The sequence below is a fragment of the Mercenaria mercenaria genome, chromosome 10 (assembly GCF_021730395.1).
Source record: "Mercenaria mercenaria strain notata chromosome 10, MADL_Memer_1, whole genome shotgun sequence".
NCBI classification, from domain to species: Eukaryota; Metazoa; Mollusca; class Bivalvia; order Venerida; family Veneridae; genus Mercenaria; species Mercenaria mercenaria.
This window is the reverse complement of record NC_069370.1, coordinates 62,942,515-62,961,286: the sequence shown is the minus strand read 5'-3', so window position 1 is coordinate 62,961,286 and position 18,772 is coordinate 62,942,515. Positions and strand designations below refer to the sequence as shown.

Here is an 18,772-nt window from a genome sequence, read left to right as displayed (position 1 = left end):
CGATGAAGATTCATCAAGTGGTTCATGAAAAGAAGTCATCTAAATAGTTTTCTTTTTTGACCACTTAAAATAGCTGAACACCCTCATTTGAACAAACAAGAGGGTCATGATGACCCTGGATCGCTTACCTGAGTAATATGAGCTATATGTTTCAAATGTCAAACTGATTGTAAAATATTAAGAAAGTAGGTCAGTAGGTCACATTTATGGTCAATCCAGGTCAGTTCTAAGATCGGTGTTCAAAACTGTACATGTTATCCAAATTTCAAGACTGTATATTAAAACACAAGCAAGTAGGTCACATTCACGATCACTGAAATTCAGTTTTAAGATCAGTCTGCAAAACTGTACATGTCATCAAAATTTCAAGGCTGTATGTAAAAAAACAAGAAAGTAGGTCAGTAGGTCACATTAATGGTCACTGAAAGTCAGTTTAAAGGTCGGTGTGCTAAATTGTACATGTCATCCAAATTTCAAGGCTGTATCTTAAAAAAAAAATAGGTCGGTAGGCCACATGACCAAGATTTTAACCTGACCTAAAGATCATCAAGGTTAACATTCTGACCAAGTTTCATGAAGATACAGTCATAAATGTGGCCTCTAGAGTGTTAACTAGCTATTCCTTTGATTTGACTTGGTGACCTAGTTTCTGACCCTACCTAGTCAAGATTTAAAGTTGACCTACAAATAATCAAGATTAACATTCTGATCAAGTTTCGTTAAGATATGGTCATAAATGTAGCCTCTAGCATGCTAACAAGCTTTTCCTTTGATTTGACCTGGTGACATAGTTTTTGACCCCACATAACCCAGATTCAAACCTGACCTAAATATCACCAAGCTTAACATTCTGACCATGCAAGTTTAATGAAGATACAGTCATAAATGTGGCCTCTAGAGTGTTAACAGTTATTTCCTTTGATTTGACCTCATGACCTAGTTATTAACCCCAGATTACATAATATCGAACTCGTCCAAGATTTTATTGAGGGTAACATTCTGACCATTTCATTAAGATTGGGCCAAATATGTGACCTCTAGAGTATTAACAGTCAAATTATTGACGACGGACGATGGACACAGGGCGGTCACAAAAGCTCACCTTGAGGACCTTATAATTACTTACATACAAAGTCCGGGAAAGGTCCATAAAGCAAACAAGTTGTTTAAAGGTATATCCGTTATTAGCTGCGTTGGATGGCGAACCATCCACCTATACTAATAGCTCACCCTGAATCTTCGGTTCAAATGAGCTAAAAACTACAGTATTAAGAGAGTATTAAAAGTGTTGTTCAAAATAAAGAAGTCCTTCTTGTGCTTGGTATTTTCTTCTGGTTACATTTATTTAGCATTTTATAAGTCCGGACAAACAAACAAACAGACAATTAGAAGGTCCGACTACATTTCTATATCCTCGGTCCGCTTTCTCAGAGGAGGTAATCAGCTACTGCTTATATTAACCCAACGGGATTAAATAAACACCAATGCATTATTTAGAAAAAGCTACAGTTTATTACAAAACAGGGTGAAATAAAGAAGATGCACAGCATCACAAAAGAGATACTTATATGTTTAAACAATCATAGCAAAAATTTTTAAATGCCCATCTCAGTTTTAAATATATTCATTTATTTCTGCAATAGTCTTTCTAAAAATGAGAGAAGTACTCGATAATAAATATAATGCATATATTAAAGGTCTATTCCATGGCGAGTACTTCTAGAAGACAAGATTCACGCGAGCCTTATACGGCCAACACATTTTGAAAAATATGAACTAAAAAAATTACAAACTGCTATCAGAATTTTTATCTAAGTTTAGCTCTTTGAAATATGAAAATTATTTCAAAATATGTCTCTGAAAATGCTGGAATCACAAATATTTCAGAAAAGCAGCAGGCTTTTTCTCTCTCAAACTTAGGACATATCTGAAAGTTTAAGTATCGAGCACAGCCAATGTCCACAAAAATAATTTGACCACAGGTTCAACTTCTTTTGCAGTTGGACAAAACAATAGTTCTCGATGAATTAACTCTGTTTAGAGGTTAAAATTTTAGGACATTTTGGGTAAAGTGTAATCTCTCCTTTGTCATGTTTCTGGAGATTTAATCAATTTGCCAGAGTAACAAAGTCATGTGTATTAAATTTGAGAAGAAGAAAACAGATGTATCATGAATTTTAAAAAGAAACTGAAAGGTTTTGAGAAGTAAGATCTTAGCACGCCGGAGTTACTGAACTTTAGACTTTTTTTCTCCAGTTTTTTACTGCAAGTTTTACTTATTTCATATTTACTTACCATAACATTTTGAAATTTCATTACTTCTAGCCAAAACTGAGTAAAATAAAATGTTACAAACTGTTCCGAAATATTTCTTACAAATGATGAAGCCGGGCGGATAAAACTCAAATTAAATATTTATTTTTGCCTTGCTAAGAGAAAATAAACAACAGTATAAACATATTTATCAGGGTGGCCACCAAAAAACTGAAGTAAATTTTCCTGATAATTCCCTGACAGGATAGTCATTTTCCCTGATACTTTGTTCGGCATAGCAACAATCGTGAATATAAATGTAGTAATATTATGGCATCCATCCTCCCCTTCTAGCCATATCTTCTCCACCAATAAACTTGTTTATTTTACATCTATTCTATATACATATGAAATTATATTTATTTATTTTATTTTGAAAATATATTCATTTTATTTTATTTTCAGAATCCTGTTTGAATAATCAATTATATAGGTAATTTAAGATCTCATTGAGAACTTCAGTAAGAGTATAGTATTCTGTATTATATAAGATAAATGTAACTATTATGAAGAAGAGAAACCACCAGTAGCAAAGACATAATTATACAGTCTTTTAAATTTTTTCTTTCAATTTTTGAAGAATTCCCTGATAATTCCCTGATTTTTTCAAAATTTTCAAATTCCCTGAATTTTCCATGCAGGGATTTTTTTTAGCCTTTTTCCCTGCTTTCCAGAGTCTGTGGCCACCCTGTTTATATATACATAGTGTAACAAACATAAAATACCACAATTCTTTGTTGGACGGAATAAATAAACACAGAGATCTTTGAACAGACATAACTTGTTAATTGGTCAAAACCTTTAAATCAGTCATTTCACGTTTCTATTACAAAATGTCGAATTTGTCTGTAAATATGTTAGATAAATCAAGTAAAATCAAACTGATAATAATGTGCTTCCTTTTTAAGAAATGGGATCTGCAAAAGAGCTGGAAAATGTGACAACAAGAACTATCCATAAGACAGTGCGCTTGACTATTCGACAGCTTCAAAGTCAAAAAAGGGCCATAACTTGACAATATGGAAATGTCAAATATGTACCCTGAATGTTATAGCAAATGAATTTCATTTTCAGGAAATGAGTTCCATTTTCTTTTAGTATGCCCAAAATATTATAATTTAAGAAAACAATATTTTAAACCATACCTCTGCAAATGGCTAAATCAATATAATTTGAAGCAAAAATTTGTCAGCAAAAATTCAAGAACTTAACAAGTCATCAAAACATCTTTATGTCGCATTTCAAATTAGGGAACAATCAGATATCGGAGAGTTGTAAAAACTTTACCATACCATATTTTTAAGAGATCAATTACACTACATTGTTGTTTTGTTACTTCTCTGTAAAATGTTAAATATTGTAACATTTTGAAATTGTATTTGTATCACCTGGCTGTGAATATGCTATTCAACTTTATACCAAATAAAGATTATATTAAAAAACATATACATGTAACAGAGTTATTTTATTATAATTTACAACAAATTTAGATTTTAATATGGCAATGGTATCAGCTTGTATTGACATAGATCTACTAACCAAATTTTCTGAGTCAAAAAGGGCCACAATTTACATAACATTCAACAAATAGCGATCTTTCTTACTTTGTCAGTAGGTCTGATAACTATGCAGTATAGCGTGAAGTTTCAATCAAATACATGTGGTTATTATTTAAAATACAGATTGATAGTTAGCTGCATGCAAAACATTAACCAAACTTACTAAGTCAAAAAGGGCCATAATTAAAATGAAATTCATTCAAGAGTCATCTAACTTTGTTATTTCAGTAATTATAAAAACTAGGAAGCATTGTGTGCATTTTCAATCCAACACATATTTGTAACCGAGATAGAACTTGATAGTTGCATGCAAAACTTTTACCGAATTTTCTTAGTCTAAAAAGGGTCACATTTTGAATAAAATTTAACAAAGAGTTGTCTTCGTTATTTCAGTAGGGTTTAAGGCAATGAAGCCTGAGGAAACATTGTGCAAGGTGACGATCCAGTCTGTTACCGTCACCGACGCACGGGTGAGTAGAATAGCTCTAGTCTCCGAATAGTCAAGCAAAAAATGCAGACAGTGACAATTGCTATACATATATATATATATATAATAATAATAATAACAAAGAATTTATCTAATAAAATATATGGTGCTGTTAAGATTTCTCTTCATATAAAAAAACAGCTTCATTCGCAGCTCGAACTGTCATCACTAGCGAGCCGCTCTTATACTGCCATTGTGTCGAGAAAACAGCTTGACAGAATTCGCTTAATTTATTTTCTACTATTCAGTAGAGATATGACACTTTAGTAATTACAATATGGCACCTGACACCAGATGATGGGAAGGGGCTAATATTAGGCACGATTTGCTTAGTAATGCACTTGTGGTAGAGCAAAACAAAGGCAATTTAAATTTTAAAGCGAACAAATCATTATTTTTTTTGTTATCTGAGCGTGCCTAATTTCCACTACATGAGGAAAATGCCACTTGCGTGACTTTCAGTCACTTATACTAGCATGTTACTCGTGTTTTTCGAGTCTTGTCACATCAATAAACACACCCCTTCCCAACATACTGATTATTTCTGAACCTCATCTTTCAACATAGTAAAAATGTGATTTAAAGTGAAATGGACAATAACGTTAGCTATCACAGGAAGTGATTTATATCCCCGCAAAACCACTTTGTCACCTCGCAAAACTAGTTTGTCAAACCACTTTGTCACCTCGCAAAACTAGTTTGTCAGAGGAAAATCTCAGCTCATACTTAACTATGTAACCTTTATATCAGTCTCGAACAGAAATGCATTATATACATTTTGCCAACATTCAAGGGCACAGAACTCTGCAACTCATCAACTGGCATTAAAATTATTTGATGCACAATTAAAATTTATGTGTATTAGTTTCATTGGAAAACATAAATAGTTATAGAAGTAATTTGCAGCAAAATTGCCAGTATGTATTATTCGTAACAGTCCAACGATGCATAAATCTTTACTGACCTAAATATGTGTATGAAGTGTATTTGGAATCTATTTAAATTTGTGGAAGTTGTTCGCACCACAAACTTCCTTTTGATGCCAGTGTACACATTTTGACTTTAAGGGTGCATCCAGGAAAAATATGGCATGTACATATAACACTTATCAAAGTTATAGGGAAACCAAAGCAGAAGTTCATTCCACCCGGACGGACTGGCCGCATGACCGTAAGACGACTCCTATGCACGACTAAACTTCGTTTGCGGGGAATTAAAATACTATGATTAAATATACACACTCACAACAATATATCAAAAAGTTAATTACTTGATATCCACCGTAAGAGTAAATTTTGTCGATAAAGATATAGTATTAAAGAGAATCTTGAGGAACAGTGTTTTAATATATAACTTGGATGTTACAAAACTGAAATAGTCAAATTCAATGATATTTATCAGATCTGACTACAGTGTTCTATTATGCAACTAGAAAAACATAGCAATTCACCAACATAAATTCTAGCTGTAAATCACATAGCTGACAAATCAAATTTTGTAGGTATGTTTCTCGCCAACACATTTTAAGTTTGACAGTAATTCAAGGCAAATATACAACCTAACTGCTGGCAAATATAAAGTTTTGATAACAGTGCATTATTGTAACCATCAATGTCTTCAAGCAAAAGATTGCACTAACATTGAAGTTCTAGTTTAAATCCATGCCATTTAGCAAATCCACTGACAATAACATGCATCATTACGAGGGGTAAAATAATCTTTAATCACATTTCCTAATTGTGACTTTACAATTATCTTTAACAACAAGAAATCAATTTCGTGCCATAAATGTACAGAAATTAATCTGCATGGTCACAGGATTTAAGAGTTGTTTTAACCTTAAAACTATATAATTCTGTCTTTCATACTATTAACGTTGGTCCTATTTAGCAAAATTACAGATACAATTTAACTGTGACTTCTTTTTGTCATTTTAGCTTTTTTGACCTAATACGTATTTTTGCTGTTAAGATAAAATAGTTACCTAAGTATGTTTTAAATACAAACCTTTGAATGAGGATTTCATTTTATAGAAACATAATTGCTATTCATCTACTAATTATCTGAATTATTCTTAGTTATCATCTGATATTATTTGGAAAAAAGCCTATATAAAAAAGACTGAACTTAAAGTGAATCCATCTCCTTTCACGGGGGATACCAAGTTTATCACAGATACGTATTACAAAAATAACTAGGCAACAAGTAAATAAATCCCTGCCAAGCAGTCAGAAAAAAATGTTAAAGAGCCGGTATAAATATAAAATTTGAGCAATGCATATATACTGCCATTTCTTATTCAAAGCCAGACTTATAATCATAGATGTGGAAGTATCAGGAGTGTTGTAGTTGTAAAATTGTGGAATGGTTAATTCTTCAAAAGTTTTCCTCCTTAAAAGTTTATATTTATTATTCACAGCTTCGAAATTCCCAGTACGTCCACTTTCAAGACTGAGAACATGACATTGTATTTAGTTATTTTTTTTTAGGAAACTGAATGGAATGTATTCATTTTCAGAACAATTTGTAAAAAAATATCCTAGTGTTTTAGTTTTTAAATTTCAGAGAAAATGTCTGCTGGCAAGGAAAACTGTCAGATGCATGTAAATTTACATAAATTATTCAAAATTATTTCAAAAAGAGTTTCGATTCTGTGACAAAAAAAGTTTTGTTATCAATTCGATTCACTAATTTTCTTCATGTCATTTTTTGTATTTTTATGATAACATGTTAGTAAAATTAAATGCACCTAAACAGTCCAGACACTACTGTATATAATAAGGCATACGATTAGTCCAAAAGCACAGGATTATATAAAACAAAGCCTCTAACTATATACATTGTAGTGCGGTTATGGCTAAACTCTTTTCGCAAAACTCGTTTATTTTTTTTGTCAATTTCCAGACAGAAAAAAAAACAACAAACTTGTAACATATCTTAATACGAACAACAATAAAGATCTTTTTACATGTTTAGCCAATAGAACAAATAACGTTGTTAATAAAGTTATTAGACCGCACCAAAATTGATTTACTACTTACGTTTGTGACATTGTTGATTTCATTAAACTGATTGCTAGGAAATACATTTCTGTGATTCTTTTTCCAATTGTTACAATTATAAGATCACTTTATGACAAATACTTTTCATTTAATTGTCACTGGCAGATGTAAATATTTCTAAACATATAGTTTCTTGTCCGTTAGTTCTCATACATTCCTATGTCCTTTCGTGTGTAATGGTCAAGCATATGCCCGTTTTGTGTCACCAACTTATAGAAGAACGATCAGCTGGATAGTATCGGTTTTTAATGTGAACAATATTTTGTTTAACAAGTAATAAAACAGAAAACGGGCATATATTTCGGCCTTACATTCCTGTCGGCGTAATACCCCTGGTCCCATCTTCCTGTTTGGGGGGCAATGGGGAACTCCGGAAATGGAAACGGCCTGGTTTTTCGTCATACAGGGTGGTAATAGGTGCTGCCACTTGTGGCTGGAAGTTACTGTTACCTTTGGGGTTGTTACTTAACTCCCTGGCTTTCTGATTCTGCGCGCCAAGGAACACAGTCCTCCCATTATCTGTAGAAAGATAAAAATGTTTTATTTTTTTGAATAGACATACTAAGACCTAACAGAATGATTTTTTACAACATGTATTAGTATAATTCTGTTGATGATTCATTAAGTGAAACATTTCAATAGCGGTATTTATTGTCTTGCTGGCGGTACTAACAATATTTTTGAAATTCACAAATTGTTTGAAATCTAACATAGACCATTGAATAAAATGTATACAGTAATAGACACAGTGCGTGGATGACAGAAATCTATTGAGAAAAAAACCCAGCTGTGATACAAAGTATAGTAAATCTACAATATGTTTTACATTTATACCAGTATAAAACAGGGCAGGGTTGTGATGTTCGCGATACCGTGAACGTAAAACAGGTACAAAGGCAGTCGATACACTTTCATACGTGTAATGCCACATAACATAAATAGGAATATATCTTGAAGAAAAAGATATGTGTCTGAAATATTCATGCATAGACATTACACATGTACAGGATTTCAAATTGACGAGAGTCTCTGTTATATATAACTGTCTGCTGTATCTAGAATGATTTACGATTACATATTCTAAATATTTCCGAATAACTTTCAAAAACATTAATTTAAAATATAAAAGTTTTTATTCACTTTAAAAAAATAGAAAAAAGAAACGTTAATGAACAATAGAAAGTAAATTCAGATCTATTAATATTTAGTTGTTTGATTTGAACTAAAATATTATTCCAAAACTCTTGAAAAATATTCAACAACGTCTAAATTTTGTCAAAGTATCAGTTTGCGAAACATGAGGAATACAAAACACAACATGCATTATAATCAAACCTGGCGGCTATCACCAACATTTATCATTAAACTATTCCAATAAAATTTTTTATTAAGTTATTTCTAAAGTTTGTAAAAGTTGTATAGTTTTGATCTACAAAACATATATCAATCCTGACTGAAATGCAAAATGAAAACAAATAAGGTATGTACATGTCCACATGCATCTACTGACTTTACTATATGTACCATTGTACATTTTAATCCAGGTTTCAATCATATAAAACTGATTTACGACACCTAAAAGTTCTTCTAATTGACCTTTCTATAAATAAGAACGATCTGAACGACCAGGGTATAAGAATGTTCAATTGAGAGTTGAGACTAAAGTTTTGTCTCAAAACTCTGTCATTGTTTGGTAGATTTTGTTATACTGGAAACTGACCAGTGGCAAGCTGGTCATTAAACTCTAGTTTTATGCTCATGGAGTCAGAATGCATTCCAAGACCAGTCCCAAAAACTCATGTTTCATAACCATGGAGTCAGAATAACATTCCAAGACTGGTCCCCTAATTCAAGTTTCACAATCATGCAATCAGAATGCATTCCAAGACTGGCCCCAAAACCCAAGTTTTATAATCATGTTGTCAGAATGCATTCCAAGACTGGTCCCCAAATTCAAGTTTTATAATCATGCTGTCAGAATGCATTCCAAGACTGGTCCCCAAATTCATGTTTTATAATCATGCAGTCAGAAAGCATTCCAAGACTGGTCTCCAAATTCAAGTTTTATAATCATGCAGTCAGGATGCATTCCAAGACTGGCCCCAAAACTCAAGTTCAATAATCATGTAGTCTGAATGCATTCCAAGACTGGTCCCCAAATTCATGTTTGATAATCATGCAGTCAGAAAGCATTCTAAGACTGGTCTCCAAATTCATGTTTTATAATCATGCAGTCAGAATGCATTCCAAGACTGGTCTCCAAATTCATGTTTTATAATCATGCAGTCAGAATGTATACCAAGACTGGTTCCCAAATTCATGTTTTATAATCATGCAGTCAGAAAGCATTCTGAGACTGGTCTCCAAATTCATGTTTAATAATCATGCAGTCAGAATGCATTCCAAGACTGGTCCCCAAATTCATGTTTTATAATCATGCAGTCAGAATGCATTCCAAGACTGGTCCCCAAATTCATGTTTTATAATCATGCAGTCAGATTGCATTCCAAGACTGGTCTCCAAATTCACGTTTTATAATCATGCAGTCAGAATGTATATCAAGACTGGTCCCCAAATTCAAGTTTTATCATCATGCTGTCAGAATGTATTCCAAGACTGGTCCCCAAATTCAAGTTTTATAATCATGCAGTCAGAAAGCATTCCAAGTCTGGTCTCCAAATTCATGTTTTATAATCATGCAGTCAGAATGCATTCCAGGACTGGTCCCCAAATTCATGTTTTATAATCATGCAGTCAGAATGCATTCCAAGACTGGTCTCCAAATTCATGTTTTATAATCATGCAGTCAGAATGTATACCAAGACTGGTCCCAAAATTCAAGTTTTATAACAGTTTACTATGAATAAATATGCAAGTTGCAACTGGTCGCTTAACTCAGTTTTATAACATCGAAGCTAGAATGCATTTCGAAACTGGTCGCTTAACCTAGTGGTCCGAGAGCTCACGGACTTTTATTGCAACAATTGAGGCCAAAAGAAGTTTATACATTTTTGGAAACAATATTTCCTATCCTCCATGAAAACCCATTTCTTAAGTGTCAAAGCCGTGCCTATCTATATTTTGTTCACTTATGTTTGTGATAGGGGTGGTAAAACTCACTTGTAAAAATTTAGGGGGTAGGGTAAAGTTTACGTCTACCAGTTTTTTCACTGTTTAATTACAGTAGCTATATGATTGTCATTTAATGTATATATGTCAACCAATGTCAGCAAAAAGAAATTCATCAAAAAGGAATGAAGGGCAAACTTGATATTTAAGGTCAAAGGTCAAACTTATGTATAACTCACATAAATTGGCATATTTGAAATTTATTTTTATTCTTAAAAATTAGTTTGTTATCATAAGTCAATCAGCTTTATATATGTAATGTGTATATATCGGTCAAAGTCAGAAATACAAATCTTATTGCAAAACGCCAAGGTCAACTCTGATAATTAAAGGTCAAATTTCATTTTCATGCAAAAATATGAAAAATGGTACATTTACTTTTCTAACGTTTTTAATTTGTATTCACATTGTTAGTCACTGAAGTTAATTAGTTTTAATGTCTGTATGTCAGGTAAAGTCAGCAGTGCAAAGGTAACCCCAAAACTGCCAAGGGTAAAGCTTATATCAAAGGTCAAAGGTCAAATTTTTGTGAAAAATTGCATGAATAGTTTCCTTTTTGAATTATAACAGCTATTTCTGATCATTATTTGTAATTGCTCGTAATTTATTTTAATGTATATTTGTCCGACAATATCAGTAATAAAGATATCGTCTAAAATCAGACAAGTTCAAATGTGATATTAAGGGTCAAAGGTCATTTTCAAGTAAAAGAATGAAAAAATAGCCCTTTAACTTTTCTTCTTGTTTATGATATTTTGTCGATATTAATCAACAATATCAGTTCATTTCAATGTATAAAAAGTAGGCGATATCTGGTATGCACATATTATTTCAAAACATTCAAGGTCAACCATAATTTCAAATGTCAAAGGTCAAAAAAGTGAATAAAATGTGCAATAATATCACCTGTTTGAAAAGTTTTTATTGTTAAAAAGTATTTGTTTTGTCATTTTAGTAACTGATCGTCTTTTTCATTTTACTGTATATATGTCAGACGATGTCATGGAAGAAAAAGTAAGTTAAGGTCGAACCTGGTATTAAAGGTCAGGGGTCATTTTTGTGTAAAAGATCGAATTGTAGCGTACTTACTCATTACTTTGTTCAAAAGTAATAGCTCTTGTTAGAATTTTCTGTTAGCAATTTATTTTTATGTATACATGTCAAGCTAGGTCAGGAATGTAGGTTTTATCCAAATAAGGCAAAGCCAAACCTATTATCAAAGGTCAAAGTTCAAATCTGCGTGAAAATTAGCCAAATATCTAGTATTTTTGCAATGGTTTTTCATTATTTTTTGAGGGTATTTAAAAACTATTACCTAATTATTATTCATTTTAAAGTATATATAACAGATGATATCATTATTGAAATAATAATGAAAAATTAGTCAAGGTCAAATCTTACATTAAAGGTCAAAGGATAGGGCCTTCCAAAAAAACTCGATATTATGAAAACAAAACTGGCTGGAACAAGTTGGGGAGTAAATGCAAAGATCCTCTGCAAGTCTACACAGGCAACGTACGGTACATAGCAGAGTACGCATCAACCTCATTGGTACCTGCTTCTAAAACCAGTAAAGATAAACTGGGCTCAATTTCAGGTCTGAGGATAATCCCGGGGCAATGAAAACAACTCAAATAAACTAAATCGAAAAGAGAGCCAATCCTGAACCATTAGAGACAAGACGAGAGTACAAAGCTTTTGTCCATGCAGAGAAGGCAAAGAGACTACCATCCCACCCACTCCACTCAAAATTCGAGAGCAGAACCAAGAACAGACTGAAAAGACAGAGTCTTAACCACATCGTCAAAAAAACTGCAAAAAAGGGAAAGCAGCAGCACTGGACACAGAGGCAGAGCCGCTGAGCCCAAAGAATGGGTTCCCAGACAATGTGCTCCCAAAATCAGATTGGAGGTGCCAAGAGTAGAAGAAAAGGGAAAGCAACATCAGGCTTACCAACAGTCTCTTACGCTAGAAATGATCAATAACCGCTATCCAGCACACTCTTGGATCCAAGAATATACCAATGGATCAGTGGAAAAGGCAGTTCAGAAAGCTTGGGGTGGTGCCTACATCAAATTTTCAGACAGCTCCTCCTTCATACTCTCTCATACAGTCGGCAAGAGATGCTCCAACTACAGATCCAGATGCAAGCCCTCACATCGGCAACACTCGAACAGTATGAGCGAGGAGAAAAGGGACAATATATTCTTAACAGACCCCAAATCAGCTCTTCAGGCTCTTTCAGCAGGTCCATCAGACAACTTAATCAGACAGCTGTTGAAAAACATTAATCTCCTGCCTGAGAACAACAATGTTGCATTTCGATAGATTCCTGCACATGTTGGTGGGCATAGCTGGAAATGAAGCTGCGCACAAACTTGCAAAGACAGCAACCAGGCAAATACAGCCCCAACCTCCAACTTCATACAGTGAAGCTCAGACTCTGCGGAAGAACAGCTTTGCGTCAGATTGGAAGAACATAAATGGAGGTTACCTGCCAAATCAGGACTGTCTACACAAGCTAAACAGCCAATTAACTGTCTTCTGTCTACGCACTGAAGACTGTGGCCTGAGAAAACATATGAAGAAGCTGGAAGTTGCAGAGAAAGCTAAATGTCAGTGCGGATCAGAGAAACAAACACAGTTTCACATTCTTCAGAGCTGTTCCTTTCTGGAAGAAGCACGCCAGGAAGTTTGGCCAACAGACATCCCATTTGAGACCAAGCCGTGGAGAGATATCAGCGACCTGCAGAATACGGTGCAGTTCATTGCCGCATCTAATCATAAAATATAAAACGGCCATAAGAAGATGGAAGGCAGTAAGGAAGTAAGTAATTAAAGGCTAACATTAAAATAAATTAACAGCAAGTTACAACAAGATATGTTTGAACAAAAAAAATAAAATAACAGTGATATCTTTTGAATTTATTACCCGAAAATGAATTTTAAACTTAACATTAGGGCTGATCTAGACCCATGTCTTATGATATCTCCATTGTTGATTTTGATCCATATATATACATGTATGAAACCTCAAGGAATAACCATAAGATATTAATAATGACAAAATACCTTTAAACAGTGAAGAGTATTGCAAAAATGCTATTTTTTGCGGTCTTTCACGCAAATTTCACCTTTTACCTTTGATATAAGCTTTACCAATCACTGTTTTTGAAATTAGATCTGCATTGCTGACATTGATTTACAAATAAACATAAGACAGAATTATTTTCAATGAACAAAATGGCAAGATAATTTGTAACGAAGAAAAAATAAAAAATGCTGTACTTTGAATTTTTACATGAAAATGACATTTGACCTTTAATGTCAGGTTTGACCTTGACTTATTTTCCATTATTATTTCAACAGTGATATTGTCAGTTGTATATACTTTAAAATGAATACTAATCAGTTTTACTAGTAGTGACAGAAATAACCTACACAATAAGAATCAAAGCCTTGAAATGTCTGATGGTTGCGGGTTTTTGGTAGATTTAGTTTCTGTTTAAATGCCAGTCTATGAATGTACATGAATGAGAAACAAATACAAATTTAATGTTTCTCATATCTAAGATGAACTCTGCCACACCCAGATTGTGATGTAACCATGGGCTGGAATACCTTATCATTAATAGATCTTATGTAATCTAAATGGTCAGTGTGAGTGTATACAGGTTGAATAAGAACTGCTTGTTCATTGATAATTCATCCGCACTGTTCATGAGTGGGACTATTTTGTGCAGCACATGAACATCTTTTGGACGTGATTCGGAATAAAATAAAGATGCTTTGGTTGTCAGAAATACACTTTAACTTTTGTAGCGGGATAAACCCGCAACCAAAATCAGTGCAAATTTCTTGTTATTTTGCGAATTCTTACACAAATTGGACCTTTGACCTTTGATAATAGGTTTGCTTTTCACTTATAATGATAAGACCTACATTGCTGACCTTGCTTAACATGTATACATTAAAGTAAATTGCTACAGTGAATTATAACAACAAGCTATTTTTTATCAAAGTAATGAGTAAGTATGGAAAAGGTTGTAATTTTTTATACAAAAGTGACCCCTGACCTCCAATACCAGGTTTGACCTTGACTTATTTTCTCTTTCAAGACATCGTCTGACATATATGCAGTAAAATGAACAACGATCAGTTACTAAAAATGACAAAACAAATACTTTAAAACAATAAAAATTATTACAAACTGATGATATTTTTGCAAAATTTTATTCACTTTTTTGACCTTTGACCTTTGAAATTACGGTTGACCTTGAATTTTTTTAAATAATATGTGCATACCAAATATCGCCTACTTTTTATACATTAAAATGAACTGATATTGTTGATTAATATCGACAAAATATCATAAACAAGAAGAAAAGTTAAAGGGCTATTTTTTCATTCTTTTACTTGAAAATGACCTTTGACCCTTAATATCACATTTGAACTTGTCTGATTTTAGACGATATCTTTATTACTGATATTGTCGGACAAATATACATTAAAATAAATTACGAGCAATTACAAATAATGATCAGAAATAGCTGTTATAATTCAAAAAGGAAACTATTCATGCAATTTTTCACAAAAATTTGACCTTTGACCTTTGATATAAGCTTTACCCTTGGCAGTTTTGGGGTTACCTTTGCACTGCTGACTTTACCTGACATACAGACATTAAAACTAATTAACTTCATTGACTAACAATGTGAATACAAATTAAAAACGTTAGAAAAGTAAATGTACCATTTTTTCATATTTTTGCATGAAAATGAAATTTGACCTTTAATTATCAGAGTTGACCTTGGCGTTTTGCAATAAGATTTGTATTTCTGACTTTGACCGATATATACACATTACATATATAAAGCTGATTGACTTATGATAACAAACTAATTTTTAAAAATAAAAATAAATTTCAAATATGCCAATTTATGTGAGTTATACATAAGTTTGACCTTTGACCTTAAATATCAAGTTTGCCCTTCATTCCTTTTTGATGAATTTCTTTTTGCTGACATTGGTTGACATATATACATTAAATGACAATCATATAGCTACTGTAATTAAACAGTGAAAAAACTGGTAGACGTAAACTTTACCCTACCCCCTAAATTTTTACAAGTGAGTTTTACCACCCCTATCACAAACATAAGTGAACAAAATATAGATAGGCACGGCTTTGACACTTAAGAAATGGGTTTTCATGGAGGATAGGAAATATTGTTTCCAAAAATGTATAAACTTCTTTTGGCCTCAATTGTTGCAATAAAAGTCCGTGAGCTCTCGGACCATAGTTCTATAAAACGGAAACTAGATTTGCATGCAATGATGATACGACAGACAAGGAATATAATGATAACAATATTGGACAAGGTGCGAATGTTAACCTATATAGTAGAAGCCTCCTCTGTTGGTGTTGTTAGTTTCATCGCCCTTCAAATCTACAAAATCAAATCACACACTAGCTGTTAGTAAAAAGAATAACAAGAATCGAAATGAATGAATATTTGATAATTGGATCATAGTGTGGAGAAAAGACAAGAGTATTTCATATGTCAAACGATCAAAGTCCTGTTCTATTATCTTACAAGAGCTCCGCCTACCAGTGAATGAGACAGGGCAGTAAATTGGGCAACAGTAATTATTTTGAGGTTTGTATATACGACAGGAGGGGTGTAGGGTCGCTTCTTGAGAAGCTTAGAAACAAGTAATTGAACAAATCAAGAGCTGTCTCCATAGGATTACACATGCCCCCGATGGCACTTTGAATGAATAGTTACAGCCGATGTTAGAGTTTAGGACCTTTGACCTATGGAGCTGGGTCTTGCGCAGGACACGTCGTCTTACTGTGTCACACATTCATGCGTAGTTATTTTAAAATCCATGCATGAATGACAAATATATGGACCGGACACGCCCATCAATGCACTATCATGAAAAATGACCTTTAACGTCTAAGTGTGACCTTGACCTTTGAGCTACGGACCTGGGTCTTGCGTGCGACACGTCGTCTCACTGTGGTACACATTTATGCCAAGTTATTTGAAAATCCATCCATGGATGACAAAGATATGGCCCGGACATGCCCATCAATGCACTATCTTTTAACGTCTAAGTGTGACCTTGACCTTTGAGCTACGGACCTGGGTCTTGCACGCGACACGTCGTCTTACTGTGGTACACATTCATGCCAAGTTATTTGAAAATCCATCCATCGATGACAAAGATATGGACCGGACACGCCCATCAATGCACTATCCTTTAATGTCTAAGTGTGACCTTGACCTTTGAGCTACGGACCTGGGTCTTGCGCGCGACACGTCGTCTTACTGTGGTTCACATTCATGCCAAGTTATTTGAAAATCCATCCATCGATGACAAAGATATGGACCGGACACGAAAATTGCGGACAGACCGACAGACGGTTCAAAAACTATATGCCTATCTTCGGGGGCATAAAAAAACCTAACTAAATTACAGGGGCAGACAGGTAGGTATTCAGAGAGGGGTTTAGATTGATGATCGATACTAAGATACAATTATCAAGGAACTGAACTCTGATGGAAGTTAAACAAGTGGTAAAAGTGGACACGAGTTGCTCATCTGAGGAGGATTACAACCTTTAGACCTTGCTACTGAGCAAGTTTGATGAAGGACCTTACAAGGATGCTACAGACGAAATTTAGTGAAGATCTAACAAATGGTTCATGAAAAGAAATCGTTAAAATATTTCTATTCCAAGGGTTCCAATTCGAAACAAATTGGAAGGGGATCTTATAATGATGCTACAGACCAAGTATGATGAAGAACCATAATATTCTTATTTTTATCTTTAGTGGATCTTAGAAAAAGACCAGGTGCCCCCAGTATGAAAAAGAAAGAGTCCCTTTCAATTATGCTGCAAAACAAGTCTGATGAAGATCCATCAAGCGATACATGAAAAGTTATTTACATCTTTTTTATTTTTAGCTCTAATGACCACTATAAGGCACCGAGTGCCAAAATGTGAATAAATGTAAGAGAGGAACTTACAATGATAAGTACTACATATTAAGTTGGATGAAGATGCATCCTCAAGCAGTTCTTAAGAAGAAGTCACTTAAAAGTATTTCTATTTTTAGCTCTATTAGCCCCTTACAAGGATCAAGAACACTGCAAGAACATGTCTGTGAGATGATCTAATAATAATACTAAAGCCAAGTTTGAGGAAGATCTATGAAGTAGTTCATGAGAAGAACTCTAGTGGTCTTTAAAGAAGTCGAGAAGTCAAATTTGAACAAATTTGGGAGAGGACATTATAATGATGCTCGAGACCAAGTTTAATGAAGATATGAGAAGAATTCACCATGCAGTTTGTGAGAAGAATTCGTTAAAAAGTATTTATATTATTAGCTTTAGTGTCCCCTTAAAAGGGGTTAAAAAGAATTGTTTTAACAACTTTGGGGGAGACTTTTCAATGAAGCTAAAACTAAGTTTGATGAAGATCCATCAAGCGGTTCAGGAGAACATTTCGTTTACAGGTAATAAACATTTAAACTCAAGTGGCAAAAGAGAATGTGTATCCCCATTTGAACAAACTCTGGAGAGGGCCTTATTACGATGCTACAGACCAAGTTTGATGAAGATAGATCATGTGGTTTGTGAGAAGAAGTCACGTAAACATTTATCTATTTTTAGCTCTGGCATCCCTAACCCTTAAAGGAGAAAAGCTAAGCCATTTGAACAAACGTGACAGAAGTCTGCTAGTATGCTACAGACCCATTTTGGTGTGATTCTTAGCAGTAGTTTCAGCTGAGCAGTGCGAGCTTAAACTAAGGCTATTATACTTTCTGACCAAGAGCCCGAAAATGAAAAAGGTTCATGTCACCTTAACCTTTAAGCCATCAACCTTATATCAACAGGGATCTTCCTATAGTGGCACTTACAGTGTGTTAAGTTTGAAAGGTTAAGCTATTGCACTTTAGGTTTTACCTTCTGGAAACCATTTTCAATATCCTGGGTACTATAACCTTGACCTTTGACTTATAAAACGATAGGGATTCTCCTCAAGTAGTGCGAGGTTATCGGGTGAAATTTGAAAACTGTAATTACATTTATTATACTTCTTGATTTAGAGCCGGGACACAATGAAAATTGAATTAAGCGAGGTCCCTGTGACCATGACTTTTGAGCCCCTGATTCCAAAATCAGTAGGGATCTTCCTCTACTGGTAT

The 18,772-nt window shown here is 33.8% G+C and overlaps 1 protein-coding gene across 3 annotated transcripts in view; it reads right to left on the bottom strand.

Moving 5' to 3' along the window:
- Positions 1–1,328: 1,328 nt before the first annotated feature.
- The window catches only part of LOC123560681 (fibrocystin-L-like), a 93,242-nt gene continuing 75,798 nt past the window's right edge, over positions 1,329–18,772 (bottom strand). Inside the window, exons 22-24 of one of the 3 annotated variants that reach the window (XM_053553217.1) lie at positions 15,947–16,000; positions 5,045–7,940; positions 1,329–5,010 (exon numbers count right to left, since the gene is read on the bottom strand). In XM_053553217.1, the coding sequence (XP_053409192.1) occupies positions 7,729–7,940; positions 15,947–16,000 (266 nt within the window). In that variant the 3' untranslated portion in view covers positions 1,329–5,010; positions 5,045–7,728. Of the gene's footprint in view, positions 7,941–15,946; positions 16,001–18,772 lie in introns of all 3 variants that reach the window. The other 2 variants (XM_053553219.1, XM_053553220.1) reach the window with 2 other exon arrangements.